Source organism: Macadamia integrifolia, chromosome 12 (assembly GCF_013358625.1).
Source record: "Macadamia integrifolia cultivar HAES 741 chromosome 12, SCU_Mint_v3, whole genome shotgun sequence".
NCBI classification, from domain to species: Eukaryota; Viridiplantae; Streptophyta; class Magnoliopsida; order Proteales; family Proteaceae; genus Macadamia; species Macadamia integrifolia.
In genome coordinates, this window is record NC_056568.1 from 10,834,367 (window position 1) to 10,856,852 (window position 22,486).

Genomic DNA, 22,486 nt, shown 5'->3' on the forward strand with positions numbered 1-22,486 from the left:
CTAGGCAACATTACTAAGTCCTTGGTTTTAGTGCTACTACATCCAAAGTGCACGTATACTCCGGGTACGAGCCGCGAACTCCCTCCCGCGATACGCCCATAGGGCTGTCGGAGAAGGCCCACCGTGAGTACTCGAAAAAGTAAAGACAATTCCGTCCATCGGCTCTCAATAGAAATATAAATGACTGAAAATAAAGGTGCTGACTCCAGTAATTTAAAAGCAGTACGATTGGCCCTCTTGAATGTACCACCGGGGTTGCCGACTGTCCTACATGACCCGTCGGGCGTTATGTCTAACCGCCACAGTGACCCGACGATCGCGACCACTGCTTTCCCCCAAATGATAACCCAACACCTTAACCCCTGTTGGGAAGGGTCGTAGCACGGGATGGTGAGAATCCTAATACCGCATGCTCCTATATGACAATAGTACGATTGCATAGTGCCTCCGTGTCCCATTCCACGGGCCACCAATGCACTCGTCTCCAAGCCGACTACGGCATCTAGTCTATCAATGCAACATGCACAATGATGTCCACATTCAACATATAAACATCTCATTCAATTGGCATTTGGAAAGTAAACATAGCACATATGCACATCCATGTGTGGAATGAATAGTCTACATAGCATATTCATGATGGCATGACTAGACTAGATATAATTAAATGAATGCCAAACAATGCCTTGAAACAAGGCCAAACGTCCTCTCCCCACTTACCTGTAGTGTACAAGGATTCCCATTCGGTACAGGTGAGATCCGGTGCGAATCGGGTAGGATTTGGTGAACCTAACATAATTGAGCGGGGTTAGTACTTCCCCAATTTAGGATCAAAATTAATGAAATCCGATGTCAAAATCGTGTTTAGAACGTCAAAAGAAGGTCACACGTCCGATTTGGGTCTAATCGGACGTAAGGATCACCCTCGGGGCCACACAGGTGGGTCAGACAGGTGGGCAGTCTGGCCCACCGGTCCTACCCACCGGTTGGGACCGGCGGGTAGGGGCCCGCCGGTATGGCCCGCCGGTTGGGCCAGGGGCCCCTGCTAGGACCGGCGGGTAGGATGGCCCGCCGGTTGGGCCCGCCAGTTGTGCCCGATGGCCCCCCTGCCTTCTCAAGTGCGTGCCCACAAGCGGGTAGGGGCCCACCGGTTGCGCCCACCGGTTGCACCCACCGGTCTTGGCGGGAAACACCCTGTTTCTTCCCCATTTTCTCCATTCTTTGGGGAATCAAATGGGGGCTTTTCCCATCCATTCTTCACACCTTCAAGGTCTTATAGGATAGTTCTAACCTAGATCTAGGTTAGATTCAAGTGATGGGAAACCATCTTACCTTCTTTGCTCAAGAACAACCTCAAACCCTCCAAATCACTTCAAACCCACAATGCTTCTTCCACCTTGTCAATATCTCTTCAAATCCTTCAAGATCAACACATAAATCATCTATTAAACCTTAGATTCATCATTTCAAAGGGGATTTACAAGATCTCAAGAAGCCATACTCGAATCAAGGGTTTAAAGCTTGGGTATGGTGAATGTTCACAAAACCGAACTTTGCTTACCTCTAACTGTAGATCTAGAGTTGAAGATCACTCTCCCGGCGCCGGAATGGGAAGATCAAGCTTCGGCGCCGCTGAAATCCTTCCCTTCTTCCTCTTCCTTCGCTTCCCTTCTTCTTCTCTTTCTTTTCTCTCTCCCCTTTACTATTCTCACCAACGTACGGGTGACATAAATGGAAAGAAAGAAAAACATAAAGCTATATATATAATTCCTAATTAAGTGAATAGTGCACATGGATGGGTCACTCAGGTGGGTGGGTGCACCCACCTGAGAGCCAAAACTTGGGATTTTGACAGACCCCTGGCATATGGTGTAGCATACGTATTTATCTTAAAATACGGCTATAATACCTGCTTTATCCGTACATGGCCTTATGGTAGGTGCATGTACACGGCTTGGGCACTCCCGTCTCTTCTGGCACTGGCTCGGACTTGTCGGGCCAACCGGTGTTTAAGGTCACCCGTGCCATCATAGCCCATAAGAAACCCCCTCTAATTTCCTCTGGCTCGGTTCCTGCATGGTTAAACCGATTCAACCGCAAACTCAGACCGGGTTTAAAAAGTAGGGTATTACATGGGGCCTAGGCGACTGTCGCCTTCTTGCACTGTATGCCACCTTATGCTTTAGCACTTATTTATGCCAAATATCATTTAAGTAAATACCCTAGGCATAAATACCCCTTATTTGAATCCAATAAAAATAGTTTAAAAATCAAATTCCAAAAGGGAAAAAAGTCAAATCAAATTCTAAAAGGAAAAAAAGTCAACCCCCCAGTCCAAGAACAAAAACTGGATTTTTTGTTGTAAGGCGATTTTCAACTTTCAAATGCTATGGTTTTTTCTCAATTCTAAAAATTTTATAAGTTTTATCATGGAAAAAGATTGATAAAAACCAAAAGTCCGATAAAATAATCTTTTGTTTTGATTTCTATAAAATTATTTCCATTCAAGCGATTTAACAGCATTCGCACATTTTAAAATAAGTTTGACTGGAACATAACTTTGTCATAACAATTCAAATTAAGTAATCTTAGACTTGTTGGAAAATTAGTTTTGTGTTATACCTAATACAAAAAGTCTCATGTGACAATAAAATAATTTGACCAATCAAACTTATTATAGAACAAAAGCATTTCTCTAAATGTCAATAAGTCATATTGATTTTTGATGACTTGATGTTGCTTAATGTTGATTTTTTATGTCATCAGGGTATATATTGTAATATACTAAATAACTTTAGAAAATAAGGGAAATAAAAGATAACATATCGGCGATTTGATCACCATGGCAACGCTATAGCGGGCGATTCATCACCAAATCGATTTGCCACTCCACCGCCTTGAGTCGCCAAGATGCCGTGACAACTATGGTGTCTATATAGCACTGCCTCATCAAACTCCTCTCTTACCCTCTGCTTTTCCAACTTCCTTTGTCTCCCTCCTTTATAAGGGTAGCCATGTCCTTCTATACCTCATAAAGACCCTGTAGCCACCAGCCAGATGCCACTTCAGTCTAGTGCCCCCTTTTATTATCTTGCCACAATAATTGCATTGTGACCTTTTCTTATCATTCCTTATAAGCACTTCATGCTTCCATGCTATGTATCCACTTCCATGATCAGCAATTATGAAATCTTTTTAGTTCTTATACAACAACAATAATAACCTTATCCCAACTAAATGGTGTCAGCTACATGGATCCAATAGAAGCAAATAGTAAGAATAAAGAAGGCAATAATATAAGAAAATTGAAGAAGTAAAAGAAGTAAAAAAAGATAGGTAAAACACAAAAGATAGAGTAGCATCTCAGGAACATTCCGCTAACGGGCCCTAACGGGGGTCGGCTACATGTCCTCCAAACAGTTCTATCTGCGGTCATACTTGGGGTTGAGCCCTAGCTTTTGCATATCTATTCTCACCACTTTCTATAGTCATTTTAGGTTTTTCCTTTCCTCTTTTAGAGCCTTCTATGTGAATCTAGTCACTCCTCCTTACTGTGGCATCCAAAAGTCTCTATTGAATATGACCATACCACATCAAACAAATTATCATTAACTATTCTACATTATTTAAGACTACTAAAACAATAATACAGCTATTTCCTAATATCCCCCGAACTCTAATATTTTTCTCTTAAAATAAGTATTTATCGAAAAATAATATTAGCATAAGTTATCAAAATAATCATGGAAAGCAACATTTTGATTTGAGGGCAAGGATCCATATAGCCAACCCCATTTAGTTGGGGTAAAGCTGAGTTGTTGTTGTTGTTGTTGTAATCATGGAAAGAGACATTAATCATCTTTAGTTGTACTTCCATATATTTTACAGAAATCTTAAACCAAAACAGAAAAATTTTTCCCCACTTTTTTGAATTTTCTGTAATTTTTTAAAATAAAATAATTAAGATAATTTATTTTTGGAAGGAAAAAATGACTCTGTGAAGCGATAGAGCTCCAATACTACTCCCACTTCTCTTTTATTTATAACCTTCTAAAAAAGGGCCATTACAGGAAATAAAATGCAATAAAATAGAATCATTGCTACTTAGCCTTAAAGCCACTAATATGAGTTCTAACATGGTTCGAAGTTTCGTGAGATTTCGGTAGGCGAAAATGTTCATTTTCGACAGGTATCGAATAGAAATGGCACACAAAATACAAAGGGTACCAAGTTTCGGCCAAAATTTCAATTTTATGAGCTTGAAAACTCCATTTTTCTTGCTCTTTTGGCCAAATCAACACCGTACAAGCTTGGAACCAGTGCTTGGGCAGTAGAAGAACGCAATTGAAGCAACGATTTGCTGCATTGTTGGAAGATTTGTGCAAGATCCAAAGTTCGAGGTAAATCACTTTTCCTAAATTATTTTTTACAAAAAAAAAAAAAGGATAAATACTTGGTGGTTGGCATTAAATTTTTATATGTTACACACTTTTGCTTGATCTAGAACTTCACCGAGCCGAATTTCATTTTCTAATTTTTAAATATTTTTTCAATTTTCTAGAAACAAAATTTGATTCTCATGCAACAAAATTGTGAAAAAAAAAAATATATGGTTAATATTTAGTTTTTGGAGGTCAAGTTATATGTTGGACACTGTTGGCCGACTTATGGCCTCATAGAGTCGGTTATTCCACCCAAACCGGAACTATTTCAATTTTTTTATTTTAAACACACAAAAAAGGAGGGATTTTTTGTTTTGGTTTAAAAATTCTTTAAAATTGATGGAAGTATTGTTTTTGTATTCACACCTGAAAATGCTGATTCATGTCTCATTCCATTATTATTTTTGATAATTCATGGTCTTATTATTTCTAAAAAATATGAACTTATTTTTAATTAAGAAAAAATAAGAGCCAAGGAAAAATAGCAAATAGCAAATGATGTAGAGTAGCTATTAATGAATGCATTTTTTTATGTAACAGTACAAAAAGTAAGAAGATTGCACAATGTCTGACAGCGGATCTAGAGATATAGCATGGAAGCAAGGAGAGCAATGGCTCCGGTCCAAACGCACCATCTAGTAACAATGGGACTGGATCACATGCCCGTGTAGGTTCTGGTTCCACACACACCATCTTGTAGTAATAACTCTTGATCAAGTTCCTTACGGTTCAAAGATATATACCCTAGGTTTGGGTACCTCGAGTAGGTAAATGATTTCATTTATAGGGCTGTTGTGGATAGAAGACATAGCCAGCTTTTGTGATTTAATCAGTGGAAACTTGATTCAGCATTAGCATTATTCTAGTGGTTTTGATCTGGCCCGACACTCGTTTCAATACTAGGAGTTTAGGACTCTAGGATGAGCACTCAGTTCACTCATTGCTTTCATTGTACTATGGTTAACTCGGATATATTTGACTCTTTGTGATCAATATATGCTCCATGATTTATGAAATGGTTCATACTTTGATATTAAATCATTTCTAAAACATATTTAAGTCGTTTTACTTGAATTATATGTGTTCTGGTGCTAAACAATGTATGGAGTATGCCATACTAGAGAATGTATACAACGTACACTAACAACTTAAGGTCCAAAGTCAGACTACAATTTTGGGTGTGAATTTTTAGAATTTAAGGGCTCCACTAAGTTTAGAGGGCATAAAATAGCGTGTACAAACTTTAGGATCTAATTTGGCCATCTAGCCCCTGAAACCAAATATCGAAACTTGTAGGAAAAAATGTACAGGTTTCAACCAATACCTCAAACCATGGTCCTACTGGGCTTTAAGTTTAAACTTATTGAGGTGGGCCTATAAATCTATAATGGGCTTAAGTAACATAATATATTTTAACCCATACTGATTCAAAACAGACTTAAAACAAGCGACTTAAAAGCCCAGCGTGGGATGTTTAAATAGCCCATAGAGTGGGCTGTTTTAAACAGCTAAAGAGAGCCTGTCCAATGGCCCTTGTGCCTCCTTGAGTAAGCCTTCAGCTCTGCATCACCAAGACTGCAAGCATGAGAATTGAGGTACAGATTGGCAAGGGCCTTTAATGTATCATTTTCCAAAATTTTAGTGCAATTTTGGTACTTTACTACCCCTAGCACTACACTCTGGAAATTTAAATATTCATTTACCAAAAAAAAAAAATTCACAATACATTTTTGTGGATCATATACATAATATAATATATGCATGCATAATTCACACTTACTTTGGCAACTGTAAGTCCAATGGGGCATAGTCGATGTGGAGATCTAGTTGCAAAGACTCCCATCCTGCAACCTTTAAGTCTTGGTACCCTCACCTGTCCACGTTAAAACATTTCCAGCCACCCCTTGGTAGAAATCTCAAGAACATAAGAAACAAATAATAAAAAAGTGCATCCTATGTAAATAAATGATATTAAAGCATCATAGGCATACCTTTGCCTTGAACTTTGACTTAGATGGCTGCTTCCATAACTTTTCCAGGTCTGTATTTAAATGGAAAACATAAAGAATCCAACAATGAGAATATTCTCCAAGACCTTCAAGGGCTGCTGGAGGAACCCGGCCTGAATCAAATACTAAACATGCCCTAGCAAGAGGTACGAGCAAAGGTTGCCTTGGCGTCCCATTTCTGTACAACAGAAAAAGTGAAAGAAAGTGAAAGGTCTTTTCACATATTTTATTTATTTATTTATTTATATATAAAGATATGCCACTGTGTTGCAAGTACCTTGGTAAAAAAACAAGGCATGCAAATGCCAAACAACCACAAACATATTTTTTTTTTATATACATGAGATGATACACATTTGTTAAACCAAGCAGCATTTGGAACCTAATTGATCTTATTAGAGCAACATGTAATTAGATTCTCTTCCCCTCAAACTAAAATCAATCTGCTATCAAAATGGATCCAATATACACAACACGAATAAAAGTCTCTGCAAGGAAGAGAGCTGACATAGAGGCTCCAAAACTTTTTCTCCATTTTCTCTCTCTCAAATCTCTTCCAATCAGACATTTGGGGCCCAGATTTTTCACCAACTTATGGACAAGTCTTTTCACCCACTCACACAAATTGAGTAAAATTGGCAGTCAGAAGTTCCCATGACACAATCTTGGCCTAACAACACCTTGCTTGGCCAAATTACATAAACAAGCATTAGCAGACAGAGGCTTCCAATGCAAAGATTTCGTAGTGAAAGCCAGAATAATTTAACTGACTGCATTAATCTCTGGGGAGATACCTAGAGATAGTGGCCCAATCTCCCTCCACAATGACCTGGTGATATCCTACTCCAAAGACATCGGAGATGCCAGACCACAGGAACAGCAGCTCAGATCTCAGTAATTCCCTTTAACTTATAGACCGCCAGTACTCAACAAGGACCTCCCCACATCCAGATCTAATTACTCCAGTACCGGATGGGTCCAAGTAACCCAAGAAGCACAACCAAAGTTTAGCTTCATAAAACCTTTAGGAGGAGTGGGGTCCATCAGAGCTGGTCTTTCCACTATAACTGTGGATGCAATCACAGGACTCCAGTCTGTCATACTGTACATGATTTATCTCTTTGTTGTGGGGGTTTCTACCCTTCCAATAATACTTTGGTGAGTGCAGAAGGAGAAAAACAGCAGATTATTTGAAGGCATTCCTTATGGGAAGAGCCGAAGAGGTTGTGATAGGAAGGGATTGCAGTGAGGCTGGCCAGGTACAAGGTACCACTCAACATTATTAACTGCAGACTTAAAACACCCAAAACCATATCTGCCCACCCTGTAAAACATGTAAGACACCTGCCAAGTACATAAAGTAACCAAGCCAGGACCTCATAGGGCAAGTCAGGGAAAGAAAGGGAGCCAAAAGAATTTTGGTACCAAACCCACCCTGCTAACCCCCCTAAGGGTTAGACCAGACCGTAACCAATAAAGGCCGGAACAATGTTAGGTCACAGTTTGTCCTGCCCATTGACTTCCCAGTAATTAGAAAAATTGGAAGGCTAGTAATGCCATGCATGTTGATGTCAATTATATGTTTTTGGATTGGAATGAGATACCCTAGAGAATGAACAGAAGTCAAAATTTTTTGTACTTAACTAAATAAATTACCGTGCTGATCACTTTGTAGCAATCAGCTTGATGTACAAAGTACAATCTCATTATTGTTTGTTACTTGGTAGTCCTCAGACTACCAATTTCTAAATGTAAGTACGTATCTTTACACTGTCTGTTTCCATTTTTCAATGTGTGTTGCAATGCGATGCACCTTTAAACTCTCTACATATGCACATCTCTTTAAATTTTATGTGGGTATGTAATTGATGGTTAGAACTTCAAGATTAATAATTAAAAGAATACAAAAGACAAATGAAATGAAAAAGAGAATTGAACTTAAAAATAATAATAATAATTTATTAAAAAGAGAGAGAGAGAGAGAGAGAGAGAGATAAGAATATCACTTATTATCACCAAAGTACCTTGTAGTAAAGCATGATTGAACGACAGCAATGTGTATCATGGGGTAAGACACTATATCCAACTTGTCAGAATTATGTTGTGAGACCTGTGTCAATGCTTCCCTCAAAGACTACAAGGAACAAAAGTCCGAACACGAATATCATGGACTCATATAGATTAATATACCACACAAGAACCCAAACATGATAGCATTGTTAACCTACAACGACATAACCACATATTAGATAAAACTTCAAGCAAAAAATGCCTTTTCCACTTTTATCTGGAATCCAGTATCAAAGATAAATAAAATCAGACTTTCAGGTTGGAAGAAAGTACCTGCTGAGCCCTAATTCTACCTTGCCTCTCAGAAGCACATTTCTCTAAGGAAGCCTTGAGAGAGATCTCAAGCTCACGAACCTTAGAAGTTAAATCCCTCGACTTCCTCCTGAAAATGAGAACTTCCACGAGAGGAAACAAAATCAGGGTCTTCTAATACTGTAAATGAAACAGACATCAGAGTGATTGCTCAGATCAGCAGAGGCAGACAAGTACCTGAAACAGCTGCTGAAGCAGAAACCGCTGCAATGACTAAGGCGATGGACGCTCTTAACCATTTCGCGTTTTCGGAGGCAACCATGGCCATTAGGGACTTCTCAAAACCCTAAACCCCACACCAGCTCCAGCTTCAGCTTCGATGCTGTTCTGCAACCCTGAGTCATCTTCAGTAGACTAGTCAGCTTGCCTTGTCATGCTAAATTAGGCATGACATGAAAACCTTTTTTTGTGGATGTTTGGTATTATTTTACATTATTTCTTTTCCCTTAAAATTAATAGAATTAACACAAAAACTATAAGCTTTCTATGATTTCTCTATTGGGTCTCTCCTCCAAACCTAAATTTATATCTACATAAGTGGACCTTTTCGATGTCAAAGTGCACTCTTTTTGCTTGGATAGAATTCCTATGCGGTGCAGTATTGCATCTGATACACATTCAATGGCCAAAAATGCTCAAGCATAAAGCCTAAAACGATTAAACACAGACCAAGGCATTTTTTGGCGTTGGATGCAATCCATACACCCTGTTGCACCACAAAGGATCCAAATCCCTCTTACTATCATCTTACACTTCTTCAAGGTGTTCACACCTCCAAATTGGTGACATGATTCTCATTATGATTATTATTATTATTATTGTTATTATTATTATTATTATTATTATTATTAATTTTTATTTTTTTACTAAAATATTCATTCTTCATTTTAGGCTATGGTTAATGGTTGATCAAGATTGATAGATTCATCTTTTTAAATAAGAAGTTATGATCCCGGAGGTATATTATCAACTACTTGATCATTATTTGATAACGTTCTGTTTCTATATTTTTTATGTTTTTTTTATTTAAAAAGATAAAGAAACGACGTAAATAGCGTTTGATAAGTTTCCACTTTTTTTATTTTTTAAATATAAATCGAAATTTATATCAATTTCTATTCACAAAACGCTAGTAACGTAACAAGTCATACATTGTTCGTCATTCTGGACGACTACCATTGTCAAAAACCCGATAAAATTTTCAGTCTCAAAGGCAGTGAAACAAAAGCCACTGAAGGCCGTCAACTTGAGCAGTGGACGATCGTCATCCACCACCGAAGTCCGCCTTCCTTCTTCCCCTTTCACTGCGAGCCTTATCCTCCTCTCTTCTATAATCTCCACCACCGAAACAGCAGGAATTCAAAAACCAGTGAAAGAAAAGCCATCGCGGTAGGGTCTGCTGCAACTCCAAAACCGTTGAAAGAAAGCCATCGCTGCACAAAAGAAGGAAATCCCAAAAAAGTGTCTGCTGGAACTCCAAAACCGTCGCACTGACTTATGTAAATCCATTTGGTTTGTTTATTCCCCATTTAGCAGGCTCCTCCCCTGATTTCTTCAACAAAATTTTCAATCTAGGGTTTCTGGATGCAGGAAACCGTTTCCTTCTGTGCCTTGATTTGGCTTCTGTATCTCAAATTTCCATTTCACCTTCTCCAAGCTATACCCCAACGGTATTTTTCTTGATTTTGTTAGATCTTCCTTATATATTTTTCTCACTTCTGTACGGTAGTTTATGTTCTTCAGTTCATATGTCTGAATGGTGGTTTATTTTTCTTGCGGAGTCGTCTGTCATTTCCATTATTGTAAATCAAGGAGGGGTTTAAATGGATTTCCAGTAGCAAAAAAAAAAAAAAAATTTCTGCCTTTTTTATTCTCATATCTTAAAATTTCTGATTCTAATCCATTTATGATGAGCTTGGTATGGTGTGAATTGATTTTAAGCTGTGGCTGTTAGTGACTTGAGTAGGAGTTGGTTTCAGTGTAAAAATAGTGATAGATGATGGCTTTATTTATTTCCCTCTCTCCCCCCCCCCCCCAACACACACACACACATTAAAAGGAAAAAAAAAAGGAAAAGAAGTGCAGGTGTATAAGAGTGGTATCCTCTTCCTCTTCTGCACATGGCATTGGACATGAGAAAGTGGATTAGTTGGGGAAAGGGAATTTTCTAGTGTTCAGGTCAATTCCCAGCCAATGGAGACCGAACCCATTATTGATTCTACTTACTTGAATCTGATAGTGCAAGGCTACGATCTATTATGTTATTAAATTCATTGAAAGTTCTTACCAAATAAAGAAAAAAATTAATGGAAGTTATATATAATAGATGTGATTTTAGTAAAAATAATTTAAAGTTACAATGGATGTGATAGCAGAGCAACCCTCTAATTGAGCTCCCAACTGTAACTCTGTTAGTTGATCAGACCAAATTCCAAACTCATGCAATAAAAGCAACATCCCTAATTCCATAGTGTTGCCTACTGCTTTTTGGTTTGGAAACACGCAGGTAGAGGTGTCAGTTGGATTGGCTCCGTAGGTCCTAATTGGGAGCCTAACTCTGCTCAAGGTTTCTCTCTTCTTCTCCCTTCATTATTTCTACTTGTTTCCTTATTTGAGCTTCCATGACATATCTTCTTATTCCCATCTTAAAATGTAGCTGAAAAAGCAATGAGAGGATAGAAATCAGCAAAAGCTGACTAGTTTTTTCCTCTGTTTTTGTTCGTTTCCTTATTGTATGTGGGAGGATATTTGGGTTCTATCCTGAGTGTGTTCTGAATTTGAGGTTTGCCGGGTGAAGGGCTGTAGGATTTTTTTGTTCTTCTAATTTGTTTTTCCTGTATCAATAAAGTGGTTGGGTTCTATAGTTCATGTTTCTGTTGATTGGTAGTTTAGTTATAGTTTGGATGGATGTGTTGATTCTGCACATGGAAGCAATACTTTCGCCTTGTATCCCTCTTATTGTTGTTTAAAGTTTAAATCATGCTTTTATATTTATCAAGCAGATAGGGAGGAGTTTTAGTATTCTGGAATTTGTTTGTTGACTATTGGTCGAGGAGAGTATATATGGTGCAGCTGAATTGAGTGGAAGGGCCTGAGGAGCTCTACCGTAGTTTACAAGTACAAAATGTTCAAGAAAGCATTGGGCATATTGGTTTCCCTGTTCATCTAGCTGTGACAGGATTGTAAAGGGGGACAAAAGCAGCGAATGGTGAAATCTTATGCTAGACTCCCAATCGCAGAAACATGAAAAATCTATGCTAGACGCCCAATAGCAGAAGCATGAAAAGTCTTATGCCAGACTCCCAATAACTGAAACATGGAAAATCTTCCAAACTTTATGAAAGTATTCACTAAAGCATGAAAGGTTTTTTGATTGGATAGATTTGTGCTTGTTAACCCTACCTTGAATTCTCATGCTTTATATCAATTGTTGGGCCATGCTTTGTATGCTCAAGAGACAATTTAATAGCATTGGATCTTTTTTGTTATTAACTCTTAAAAGATTAATCTCAACCATTAGTTGTCTTTGTTCACATATTGCTTTCCTCTCCAATCTGATGATGGGTTTGGCCCTTTAATCCTAAATAGACTTGAGTACAGAAATGTGAGCCATTTAATTGCCTTTTTTGGGTAATTTTAATAAAACAATCTTATTGCAAATGTTTTGTGTAATCAAAACCAATTGATTTTCTTCACGTGATTTGCTAAAAACTTTCATTTTTCAGCCAAGAGGGAATATGTCAAAGGCCCAACGTGACTAAAAGCATTTTCAATGGATTAATGCACTCATATTCCAATTCCATTGTTTGAGCTCTGAAATAAGGCAAGAAACACCCGTTTGGAAGAAGGGACCCTTAGTCATAGTAAATTCGGCTACGGAAAAAAAAAAAGAGTATGGATACTTATGGGTATTAAACATGTCTGCCCTTGAATAATACTTTTAAAAATTCGGCGTAAAAAAAAAGGACAAGATTACAATACGGTAAGTGTTATACAGTCCCTATTTAAAATTCAGGAGCAAAAATACAAGCATTATTACATATGCAACAGACATTTGCATCATTCAACAAACACAACAATAGCATCTAGAATGCAAATCTCCCAACTGAAATAAGCACAATATAATAGTTAAATACTTAATTCTATGATACATCCCACGAGATAATCATAGCACATACCATTATGAGAAAATGAATACAATACCAAACAAGCATAAATATAAAGACAACTATTAAACTTGAAAGAAAATCAACAAACTCATATATGGAACTGCTATGGAATAATCAGAATGGAAGACATGACAAGTTTACTAAGATAGAACACAATTTGTGGGTAGGTAAAGCATGCTGTCTTCGTTTGGACTTCGGGTTATAGAATTGGAATTGAATAATGAATTTGCAAGTCCTGTGTGACCACTTACTTCTGTTAAATTTGTTTTGTGACAATATACCTTACATGTAATCTTTGTTCTTCATCAACAAATTAAGGGTAGTACTTGTGAACTACCTGTGTGTTATTAACCATATTATGGTTCATTTTGTTTTAAGAGGAGATCCAGCCCTTTGCAGATATGCTCTCCTCGGTGCCACAATTTCATACTGATGGTCAACCTAAAAACAGAATGGATGGGATCTATTTAAGGTTTATTCACAGTAAATCAATGTTCAGCCTCCTAACTAGAACAGGCCAAACCAACATAACTTCAAGAAGATCAGAGATTGTCCAGTGTAGACCACCTATTTCAAAGAGTGCACATCCTTAACCTTTTCTATCTTTGACCCTGAGAAGAGAACCTCTTCCTAATCTGTTCACCAGTTTCTGCTTTGCTTGGCCAGTATTGGAATTTGGAAACGCCCCCCCCCCCCCAAGAAAAAAAAAATCTCCCAAAAATGCTATTAGGCTTCAAATTGGAGATTGGAGATTGGAGACGTAGAGGTCTTAGCCCCAAGGGAGTGAAAGGAATGGTAAGTCCATTCAAAGAGTCAGCCTGAAAACACCAGGTGGTTAGTAAAATCATTACAAACCTTTTCTTTGTGGGCATCTATGAGGCCAGAGTTCTATCATATCAGGTAGGCTTATTTTGTCCCAAACTGGAATAATACAATAAAGAGGAGATCATCTGGTTGCCAGGTGAACAAGGAAGAGAACAGGACTATTGATAAACGGATTTTTTAACAAAATTTTCAGTTAGGAAGTCAGTGTCTATAACCCGAACTTACAAGAGAAATACCATGTTCAACAAATACCAGAATGACTTGTGAACCAAAATGATGAAGGGGTCTATCAGCCAAATTAATCCTTCAATTCCTGGTTTCATTGAAGGTCTTGAGGATTGCAAACTAAATAGATCACAATGACAGCAGTCAAGGTGCACCCAGAGAGAGAGACTTACTCCAAACAACTGGTGACGCAGACGACTGACCAAAGATGCTAATGGCGAGCGGTGAATCTGCAGAAGAAGAAATATTTCAGAACTCAGATAATCAGATGACAGACAGTGAGAGCCAGAGAGATAGACTTACCCAAGAGCCCGCAAGTACTCCGGCAGAGGTGGCGATTGTAATGAAGGGAAGGGGTATATCGGCAAAGTGGGCAACTCGTTTCTAAGAAGGGAAGGAGGGTTACGACTTACAACGGGTGTCAAATCGAAACTGGAACCAAAAACCAAAGCTGACCAGAACTGAACCAAATATAATTTGGTTACAATCCAGAAGTAGGAAAGAATTGAATTGAGGCAGGACTGATTATTTTCTGGTTTCAGAACTGAAATTGAACCGAATTTGAGTATTAATATGTTATGTATATTAATTAATATACTATGAGGATAAGTCTGGGCATGCCGCCAGTTTATCCTAACTATGTCTCTCTCCCCCACCCTATAGAAAAGGCATCCATGCCCATGTGTCCTGCACTGCCATTGGTTGGAGCTGCTAGCTCCATGAAAGCTAACAGCGTGCCCAATCTTTGGCTTATAGTATAATACCAATATGGGCGAGAGAGACCCAGACTGATGGGGGCATGAAAGAACCAGGTAAGTCAGAGGTGGGAAAATTCAGCTTTACATAAAATCTTGTTTACTAGACCAGAGTACCCTTTCACAATTTCACAAGGACTAGAGGATCCTTTACATGCAAAAGCTTAAGTAGAGTCAATACTTCATGCAAACACTAAAAAATCCACTACCCGGCTGCTCGCCCTACTTCAATGAAGTGCCAAAGGCTTGCGTACTTAAGTAGGCGACCAGTCTGGATAAAACAAGATGAATCCGAGGAAGAGGAACTCATTGGGACTCGTATAGGTCCTTTTCTTGTAGGGGTTCCTATTTGGGTAGGGAGGCTCCCTCCGTCAGGCCTTACTTGTATTTTTACGCCGAATTTTTTAAAGTATTATTGAAGTGCAGACATGTTTAATACCCATAAGTATTTGTACCCTTTTTTTTTTTTCGTAGTCGAATTTACTAACTATGACTAAGGGTCCCTTCTTCCAAGCTGGTGTTTCTTGTCTTATTTCAGAGCTCAAACAATGTAATTGGAATATGAGTGCATTGATCCATTGAAAATGCTTTTAGTCATGTTGGGCCTTTGACATATTCCCTCTTGGATGAAAACTGAAGTAAGTTTTTAGAAAATCATGTGAAGAAAATCAATTGGTTTTGATTACACAAAACATTTGCAATTAGATTGTTTTGTTAAAATTACCCAAAAAAGGAAGGGAGAAAACTGGCAAGGAATGAGGACGACCCAAATGCATTTCACCTGAATCCATGGTTACAAGTCTGGTGGCAAGAGCTATAACTCTTAACTTTTAAGACTCAGACAATGATCATTATCCTTTCTGTGATGGTTTTAATTTTTATATGAGAATTATCAGACCTAACATTGGTCAGGACTAAACAATCTTTCTTTCCCAGTTGCTTGAATCAGTCATTACAATGACATTGACTTGTTTATGACTCCATTATTTTCACTAGTTGCTTGAATCAGTCCTGCTCCATTACTCTAATCTTCTTTATATTGCTATTGGTTTTTGTGGTTGTTAAATTTATTTATTTTTGTATTTATGATAGAGTTGGTCCTAGTGATGAGAGATATTGGTTACCTTTTAAACTCATGAGAGGTCTAACTGTAGTTGACAATTTCACATGCAGCACCATTTAATTTTCCTTGCATCTCTTTGCTCCCCATTTTTAATCAATACTTTTTAAGGTGGATGAGATCTCCACTGATATGTACATATTCTGAATTTCTGGTCCAGAATTTTTGAAACATAAACATATAAATACCCAAACATATCCTGTTCTGGATTTTTTACTGTTTGTGGCTTTTTTTTACCGATTTGTTACATTTTTCAAAATGCGTAAGACCAGACTTAGCTGGTAAAGTATTTTGCCTCGCCTGAACTTACTAGCAATGACCTGGAGTTTAGCATGTTTCTCTGGATAACAGTCTTACAGAAAGTGACCACCTGAGAACCAAACTTGGGTTAGGTTGGGGGCTTAGGCTACCCCAACCTGCCTCACCTGCCCAATACCCTTTCCAATGAAAAATAGTCTCTCTCTCTCTATGAAGGTCCCTCTTTGTACTGTACTGTTGTAGTATCACTTTATCCCTTCCTTTTCCAGCCTCTCTTTGTCTTTATCTGTTTTGGTTTGTACAACATTGTTGTTCTAATGCTTTAGTTGTTTCAGGCCATTAATCAAAGTGTTGATGATAGGAGTGAGCTTGATTGCAGATAGAAGTCAGCTTGGAATCCATTCCAGTGAATACTAGTAATCATCTTTTACCAAAAAGAAGAAAAAAAAATTACTAGTAATCATCGCCATCTGCATTGGTAAGTGAAAAGCGAATTGTCTGTTATGAAATAGGGGATGATGCTACATTAATCAGTTTTGGAGTTTTTAATATCTTGGGAACTAATTGGATTCTGCACTCTTTTTTTCAGCTGTGGTGATCTCAGATGGATGATAAAGAGAAAAAGCTGTTATTGGAGTTGGAGGATAAGGCATCCTCCATTTTGTCAGAGTTTATGCTGCGGTATGTTGAATGTGCACTGTTTAATTGTTCAGATCAGTGTTTCCCTCAAAACTTTTAATTTTTGTTTCTTTGGAGGTTTTGAAAAAAGATCCACTACACATTCGATATCTTGTGGACATTGCCTATAATCCAATCGCAAGAGTTGACACATTTTTCCTGTAAATTTTTCATTGTATTTTATGTTGCTCCAATAATGTTATTCTTTATGCACAGAACCACAAAGTTTGAGGAGCTTGTGTCAGTGGGCAGTAAGTTCCTTGTTGGGTTTCATGAAGCTGTAGGTGAGAACTTTGTGTACTTCATGATATTGTTTGCATTTGTTGTGGTGCGGGTATGAGGTCCATCATGTGTCCTTTCTTTTATGTTTTCTGGAACAGAGTTGCTTCAAAGGCCTGCAGTACACAAGGCATCTGAAGTGGTAGATGGTATCATAAAAGCTAATGAAACTAAGAGGTTGAAAGCGTATGTACAAGCAGGATGTATAAATGGTCATGATGGTGTGCAAAATATAAGCAAGTGTAAGGATCTCAGTCATTTTAAGGTTTGAATTATTTTCTGATTAGAATTGAGGGGTATCACACTATAGTGGTTTGGGTGGGTGGGTTTGGTGGCTTGCGGTCAAACTACTCTAGAAGTAATTAAAAAATATTGCTGATTTCAGCGCTTTTTCCATAGCAAAGTCCCTGAAGTTTTTGGAACTTCAAAACTGGTGAATTTAAATTAATAGCATGTCATGGTTATTATCAAATTTTACCCACTAAGTGCATTGTCAAGCTTGCAAGTAGCTTTATACAGTAGGTTGATTAGTCAATAGTCACTACTTAGCAGTGGTATTCAGCTCTAAATGAAACACAACAAAATTTTGGTGGTTCATGTGCTTCCCCCCTCCTCCCCTCTCTTTCCCTTCTCCCTTGATATTAACTAGACTCTCTTCAAGTGTCGTTTTCTTTTTTTTTTTTTTTTTTTTTTTTCTAAAGGTGATGTCTTTTTTGGGTGGGTGGGGGAGTGAGTGATAGCTTTCCCACACCATCACTTACCATCAAGGTTCCCGACTCTACCCAGTGCATTAGTTTATGCTGTAGGAAATCTTATTGGTATTTTATTCTAAGCTTTCTCTGTTTAAGATTTGTTCGTCGCTTGATTGTCTGTCAATTGCTGCAAATACTGCATGGATTAAAACATAGTTTCTTGTGTTGTTTCCCTTGAAGTTTGAATTTGGTGCTACACCCTGCCCCCTAACCTCTACTTTCATCATGATATTGATATCTCTGCAATCTATCTTTTACCATGACCTCATTGAAGGATTTCTGACCTGCTTTACTTAAGTACTGTATAGAATTTTTTATTTTTAATTTTGGGATAAATGGCATTATTAATGTTTTTGTACTCGTTCATTTTCCTGATACAGAAGTATGCGATTGCCAACGAGGACTTCAAGAATATTTAGCTGAAGGTATTGTTGTTTACCATCTTTGCTGTATTTTGCCTTCTGATCAGAAAGTTCAAATGTCATCAAATTAAAGGTGGTATACCCAAGCATTATGGTGATTCCTAGCCAAGACATGCCGTAGGAAATACAAGATGAGAAACCCAACTTTGTTTATAAATTAAAGTTAAATGGAATGATGAAAGAGTTAGAAAAAAATAGCAGGTGAGGTAACATCTATTCAGATTTGAAATTGTAAGAGGGAAAGAGACTAGTTTTTAGGGCCCATCCTTTGTTTAGAAATACTTCAATCATGGCATACTGATATATATTTATTTTCATCCTACCTATAGAATTTAACCAAATGTGTAACACCCCAGAAATTAGAAACCTCAGTGTATCTTTTCAGCCCACGGGGGTATTTTCGTAATTTTCACCCTATAGGTGTAATTTCGTAAATTTTTGTGATTCTTTCTTTAATAGATGTGTAGGATTTAACTCTATAGGAAAATGACTATGGGATGGCATATAGGTGAATAAGGTACTTAAAAATTAAAGAGTATTTTAGTTCTTTATTTATATTTGATTTGTGTACATAATAAATAATTAAAGTGTTAGGCTAGTGGTTGTGACTTCAGTGGATGAGAGATTGGAAGTTCAAATCTTATGAGGAGAGGTGAATCTATTTGGGCTTATTTAATAGAAATAAGCTTTGGGATGGGTTATATATGTGTTGGGTGTTTAGTTTCAAGTGTTCCCTTTGTAATGGGCCTATAATATGGGTACAATCTAGGAATACGGGATTAGTCTATAAATTGTGCATTTTATTCGATGGATTTTCTTCTGATTTTCCTTGGAAAGCTTTTTATCTTATATTGACTTAGGCTTTCATGCTGCACTTTATTATTTCTGGTTTAGTGTTGGGATTTTTGCTCCATTCATAGGTCTTGTTTCAATTAATCATTCAGTGAAGCCTTTTCCCAATACCTTGGTATTTTCTTCTTAGAAGATGTAGTTGATATGCCACAGCTTCCATTGAGCATTTGTTTATTTGGACTTAAGGTATTGCCGTATTGGTGTTAAATTGTTTTTCTGTTTGACAGCAAAAGTTCTGCTCAATGAAATTCAGTGCTTCATAGATGATATAGTTAGTGTATTGCGAACATCAAATGATATTGGTCATTCTGGTGATGGGATGGTACTTCAGGACACATCTTTTGAAGAGGTTAATTTTCTCACTCTTACCAGTCCATTTAATTATATTTTCCTCTTAATCTTCTTGTAATTTACCGCAAGAATTTATCATCTATGTGTTCATGGACTTCTTCTGGGTAGTTGAAACTTAGTAAGGAAATGGTGCACCCAAGGTAATAGAGCCTCCTTTGCTTTGTTGAGGCCCGAGTGTTCAAGTGTTTGCAGTTTAAAAAATATATTAACAGTGATAAAATGCAGACAAGAAAATAAAGCTGCCTTTATTTGTATGGTACATACCATTTGTTTCACTTGGAAACTCATAGATTGGACAGAGATAGCGAGCTGCCTTTGTCAGATGCCATATTCACTTGAGTACACGATGTGAACCAGTCATATCACTGGTGGCTGTTTATGTCCAGTGAAAGAGAGTTAAAATTGAGTATAGATTTTCTCTAGCTGCTTGAAATGTAGCAAGGAAAAGGTGCACCCAAGGTAATAGATCCTTCTTCGTTTTGCTCGAGGCATGAGCGTTCAAATTGTGTGCAATTTAAAAAATAGATTAATGATGACAAAAGGTCAAAAGGCCCCTTCACAGTCCTGTAAATGATCTCCTTTACACGGAACCCAGATCTGTTACACAGCAGATTGGATGGGACCAAAATTTTGACAGGTGGCCCTAGGTCCTCTGCTCACATATCAAGTTTCAGCCCAAACAAAGTTTTCCAAGTGGCAAAATTGGCCTTCGAAATATCCAGGAAATGGGAGAGTGCGAAGTACTGGTCAGAGTATGGTACACATGCTTGGACTTGCATGGGATGAATGCCAATACACTAGGTATATGGTTGAATTTGAGCCAAAAATTTGGCATGTGGCGTATCCAAACTGTCTCTTGTTTAACCAATAGTTCAAATTGTGACATCATTCTGCCATATGGCAGAACTAGGGGGATCACATCCTGTGGAAGAAAATTTTTTGGATTTGGGTTTGGTTTAGTTTTTTGTGGTCAATTTGAAACTATGATGGCCAGAACTGTTTACAAGAGCTGTGTTTTATGTTCGGGTAGCTATTCCGTTCACAAGAATCAACAATTTTGTTGCCATATCTTTTGATTCCCTATATTTCAGGAGGCAATGGAATTGCGCAGTGTTCAAAAACCTGAAGTTATAGAATGTGCTTCTATAATGGGGACCATTTACAGTATGGTGAAACAAGACTATACGATGCAGGTAATTTTAGCCCTACCTCTGGATTGTTTCCATCCTTTCATTAGATTGTTAACAAGAAGAATAATTCCAGGCTGATAATTTTCTGTTGCAGGAAAAGATAATCTGTTCTCTAAGTCTCGAGTCAACATCAGCAGAATTGCAGAGCTACTGCCTCATGTGGTCTTTGCGGCCTTTCATAAATGATGACATTATGCATCAAGCATGGAAATTAATTCCACAACTATAAATCCTTGTCGTGTCCAAAATGATCATTTACTGACAAATGAAAATCCACATTTCTTTTTATCTTGCATACTATGCCAAGTCTTTGAACGAGAATTTTTGTCTGTTTCTTTTGTCCCTGGTTTTTTTCTGTCTGCGTTCAGTTCCCCGCCCAGGCCCTGTAGTAGCAGGAGCCTTGTGCATTGGGATGGTCTTTATGGTTCTAGTATGTTTTGATAAGGGTGAAAAATAGTCATTTTGGTAACAATTATATCCAGACATGTAGCCCTCTTCATCATTAACAAGAAGCGATCCTAGGTCACTGGGGGATTCATCCAGCCTCGGTATAACCTTTATCATATTTGGCAAATGTTGATAAAAAGTCGACAGAAGAAGAGCGTTGCATGGCGAGGTGTATCTGAGGTTTAAGCATCTCATGCATTCAGGGAATCAAGAGGTACATGGCACATTCTTTCACCCTGACATGCGTCTCTTAGATTCTCCTGGTAAGAACTTGAAGTTCATGCAACTCAAAAACTATTTCGGTGGTATAAATTGGATGTGAATTTGAAACCAAAACTGTTTACAAAATTAAACCAAGCTGTTTACAGCAAAATTGTTTTGTAAATAGTTCGGTTATGGTTTCAAGTTTAAGACCAATTTGTTAATGGGGTGGGTTGGTTTTAACCGTTTGACCTATTGGTTTCAAACCGAATTGACACTGTGAAAATATAATCATTTAAACTGTCAAAATCAATCCAATTAACTTGTATAATGATTTAATATTTGGTTGTTTTAACAAAACATAATGGTTTAGAAAAGAATTAAGGACCGCAGAGGCGGTCCAAAAGTCTATTCAACAATTTACTCCTATTATGTAGTTATGTAGTTAAATCGATGTTTGTTCAATGCCTCATTTAATTTGATACAAGATTGAAGCGTTTATCAACAAAAGCAAATTTTAGTAAGCATGCGAATAAGCTAGCAAATCGATTGTTAACCGTTTAGAAACCGTATGGAATAAACCGCAATCAAAACCATGAAACCGACACTGTTTAAAAACCGTGGAATCAAAACCGTTTACTAAACGGTTGCGGTTTCAGAAAGTGCAACAGTTTAGTAAATGGTGCGGTTTTAGTTTCATCCAAATAAATATGAATCGAATCAAACCGTATCGTATACACCGAAACCAAACCGATTCACACCCTTAATCCAAATATCATCACGATAGCCATAGCCTTCTTGTCATGCTTCCGCAAAATTTGTCCATATCCATTTGCATTTGAAAGACTTTTATCCATCAAAGTGATTTTTTAAGACCCACTATAACATTTGTATCCTCCGAATTTCTTTAGAAAAGACCTTTGAATGTATCATTTTTTTATATTTTTTTTGGGGTTGGTGGGGGTGGAAAGGGGAACTAAAGGTGTCAATTGGTTCGATTTTGGATTTTTGAATTGGTTTAAGATACAACATGTGGAAACCAAAACTGAACTGAAAGTGAATAGGGTCATGTGTTTCCAAATCAGAATCGGACTGGCATGGTTCATATTTTATTGGTTCCATACTCAGT

At 37.7% G+C, this 22,486-nt stretch overlaps 2 protein-coding genes across 12 annotated transcripts in view; one reads left to right on the forward strand and one right to left on the reverse strand.

The window, feature by feature from the left end:
• LOC122057973 (tRNA (adenine(37)-N6)-methyltransferase) overlaps positions 1-9,393 on the reverse strand; it is a 70,836-nt gene extending 61,443 nt beyond the window's left edge. Inside the window, exons 1-5 of one of the 5 annotated variants that reach the window (XM_042620347.1) lie at positions 9,011-9,393; positions 8,795-8,916; positions 8,476-8,585; positions 6,434-6,629; positions 6,223-6,315 (exon numbers count right to left, since the gene is read on the reverse strand). In XM_042620347.1, the coding sequence (XP_042476281.1) occupies positions 6,223-6,315; positions 6,434-6,629; positions 8,476-8,585; positions 8,795-8,916; positions 9,011-9,101 (612 nt within the window). In that variant the 5' untranslated portion in view covers positions 9,102-9,393. Of the gene's footprint in view, positions 1-6,222; positions 6,316-6,433; positions 6,630-8,475; positions 8,676-8,794; positions 8,917-9,010 lie in introns of those variants that run through there. The other 4 variants (XM_042620349.1, XM_042620348.1, XM_042620346.1 and 1 more) reach the window with 4 other exon arrangements.
• A 585-nt stretch (positions 9,394-9,978) lies between these two features.
• On the forward strand, positions 9,979-21,181 carry LOC122058210. 7 transcript variants are annotated; one of them, XM_042620772.1, is made up of 10 exons: positions 9,979-10,332; positions 10,409-10,503; positions 16,521-16,663; positions 16,775-16,866; positions 17,080-17,147; positions 17,244-17,384; positions 18,278-18,319; positions 19,396-19,517; positions 20,611-20,712; positions 20,804-21,181. In XM_042620772.1, the coding sequence occupies exons 4-10, from the start codon at positions 16,790-16,792 to the stop codon at positions 20,936-20,938; spliced, it is 687 nt and encodes a 228-aa protein (XP_042476706.1). In that variant the 5' UTR covers positions 9,979-10,332; positions 10,409-10,503; positions 16,521-16,663; positions 16,775-16,789; the 3' UTR covers positions 20,939-21,181. The 7 variants fall into 7 exon arrangements, with proteins under 7 accessions (XP_042476706.1, XP_042476710.1, XP_042476709.1 ...); XM_042620776.1 differs by having other exon boundaries at positions 16,547-16,663; XM_042620775.1 differs by having other exon boundaries at positions 16,565-16,663.
• Positions 21,182-22,486: the final 1,305 nt, after the last annotated feature.

Coding starts and splice junctions, on each gene's coding strand:
- LOC122058210 (XM_042620772.1), top strand. CDS start 16,790: ATGGATGATAAAGAGAAAAAGCTGTTATTGGAGTTGGAGGATAAGGCA. Junction 17,385..18,277: donor TGTGCAAAATATAAGCAAGT/GTAAGGATCTCA, acceptor CTGATACAGAAG/TATGCGATTGCCAACGAGGA. Junction 18,320..19,395: donor TCAAGAATATTTAGCTGAAG/GTATTGTTGTTT, acceptor TCTGTTTGACAG/CAAAAGTTCTGCTCAATGAA.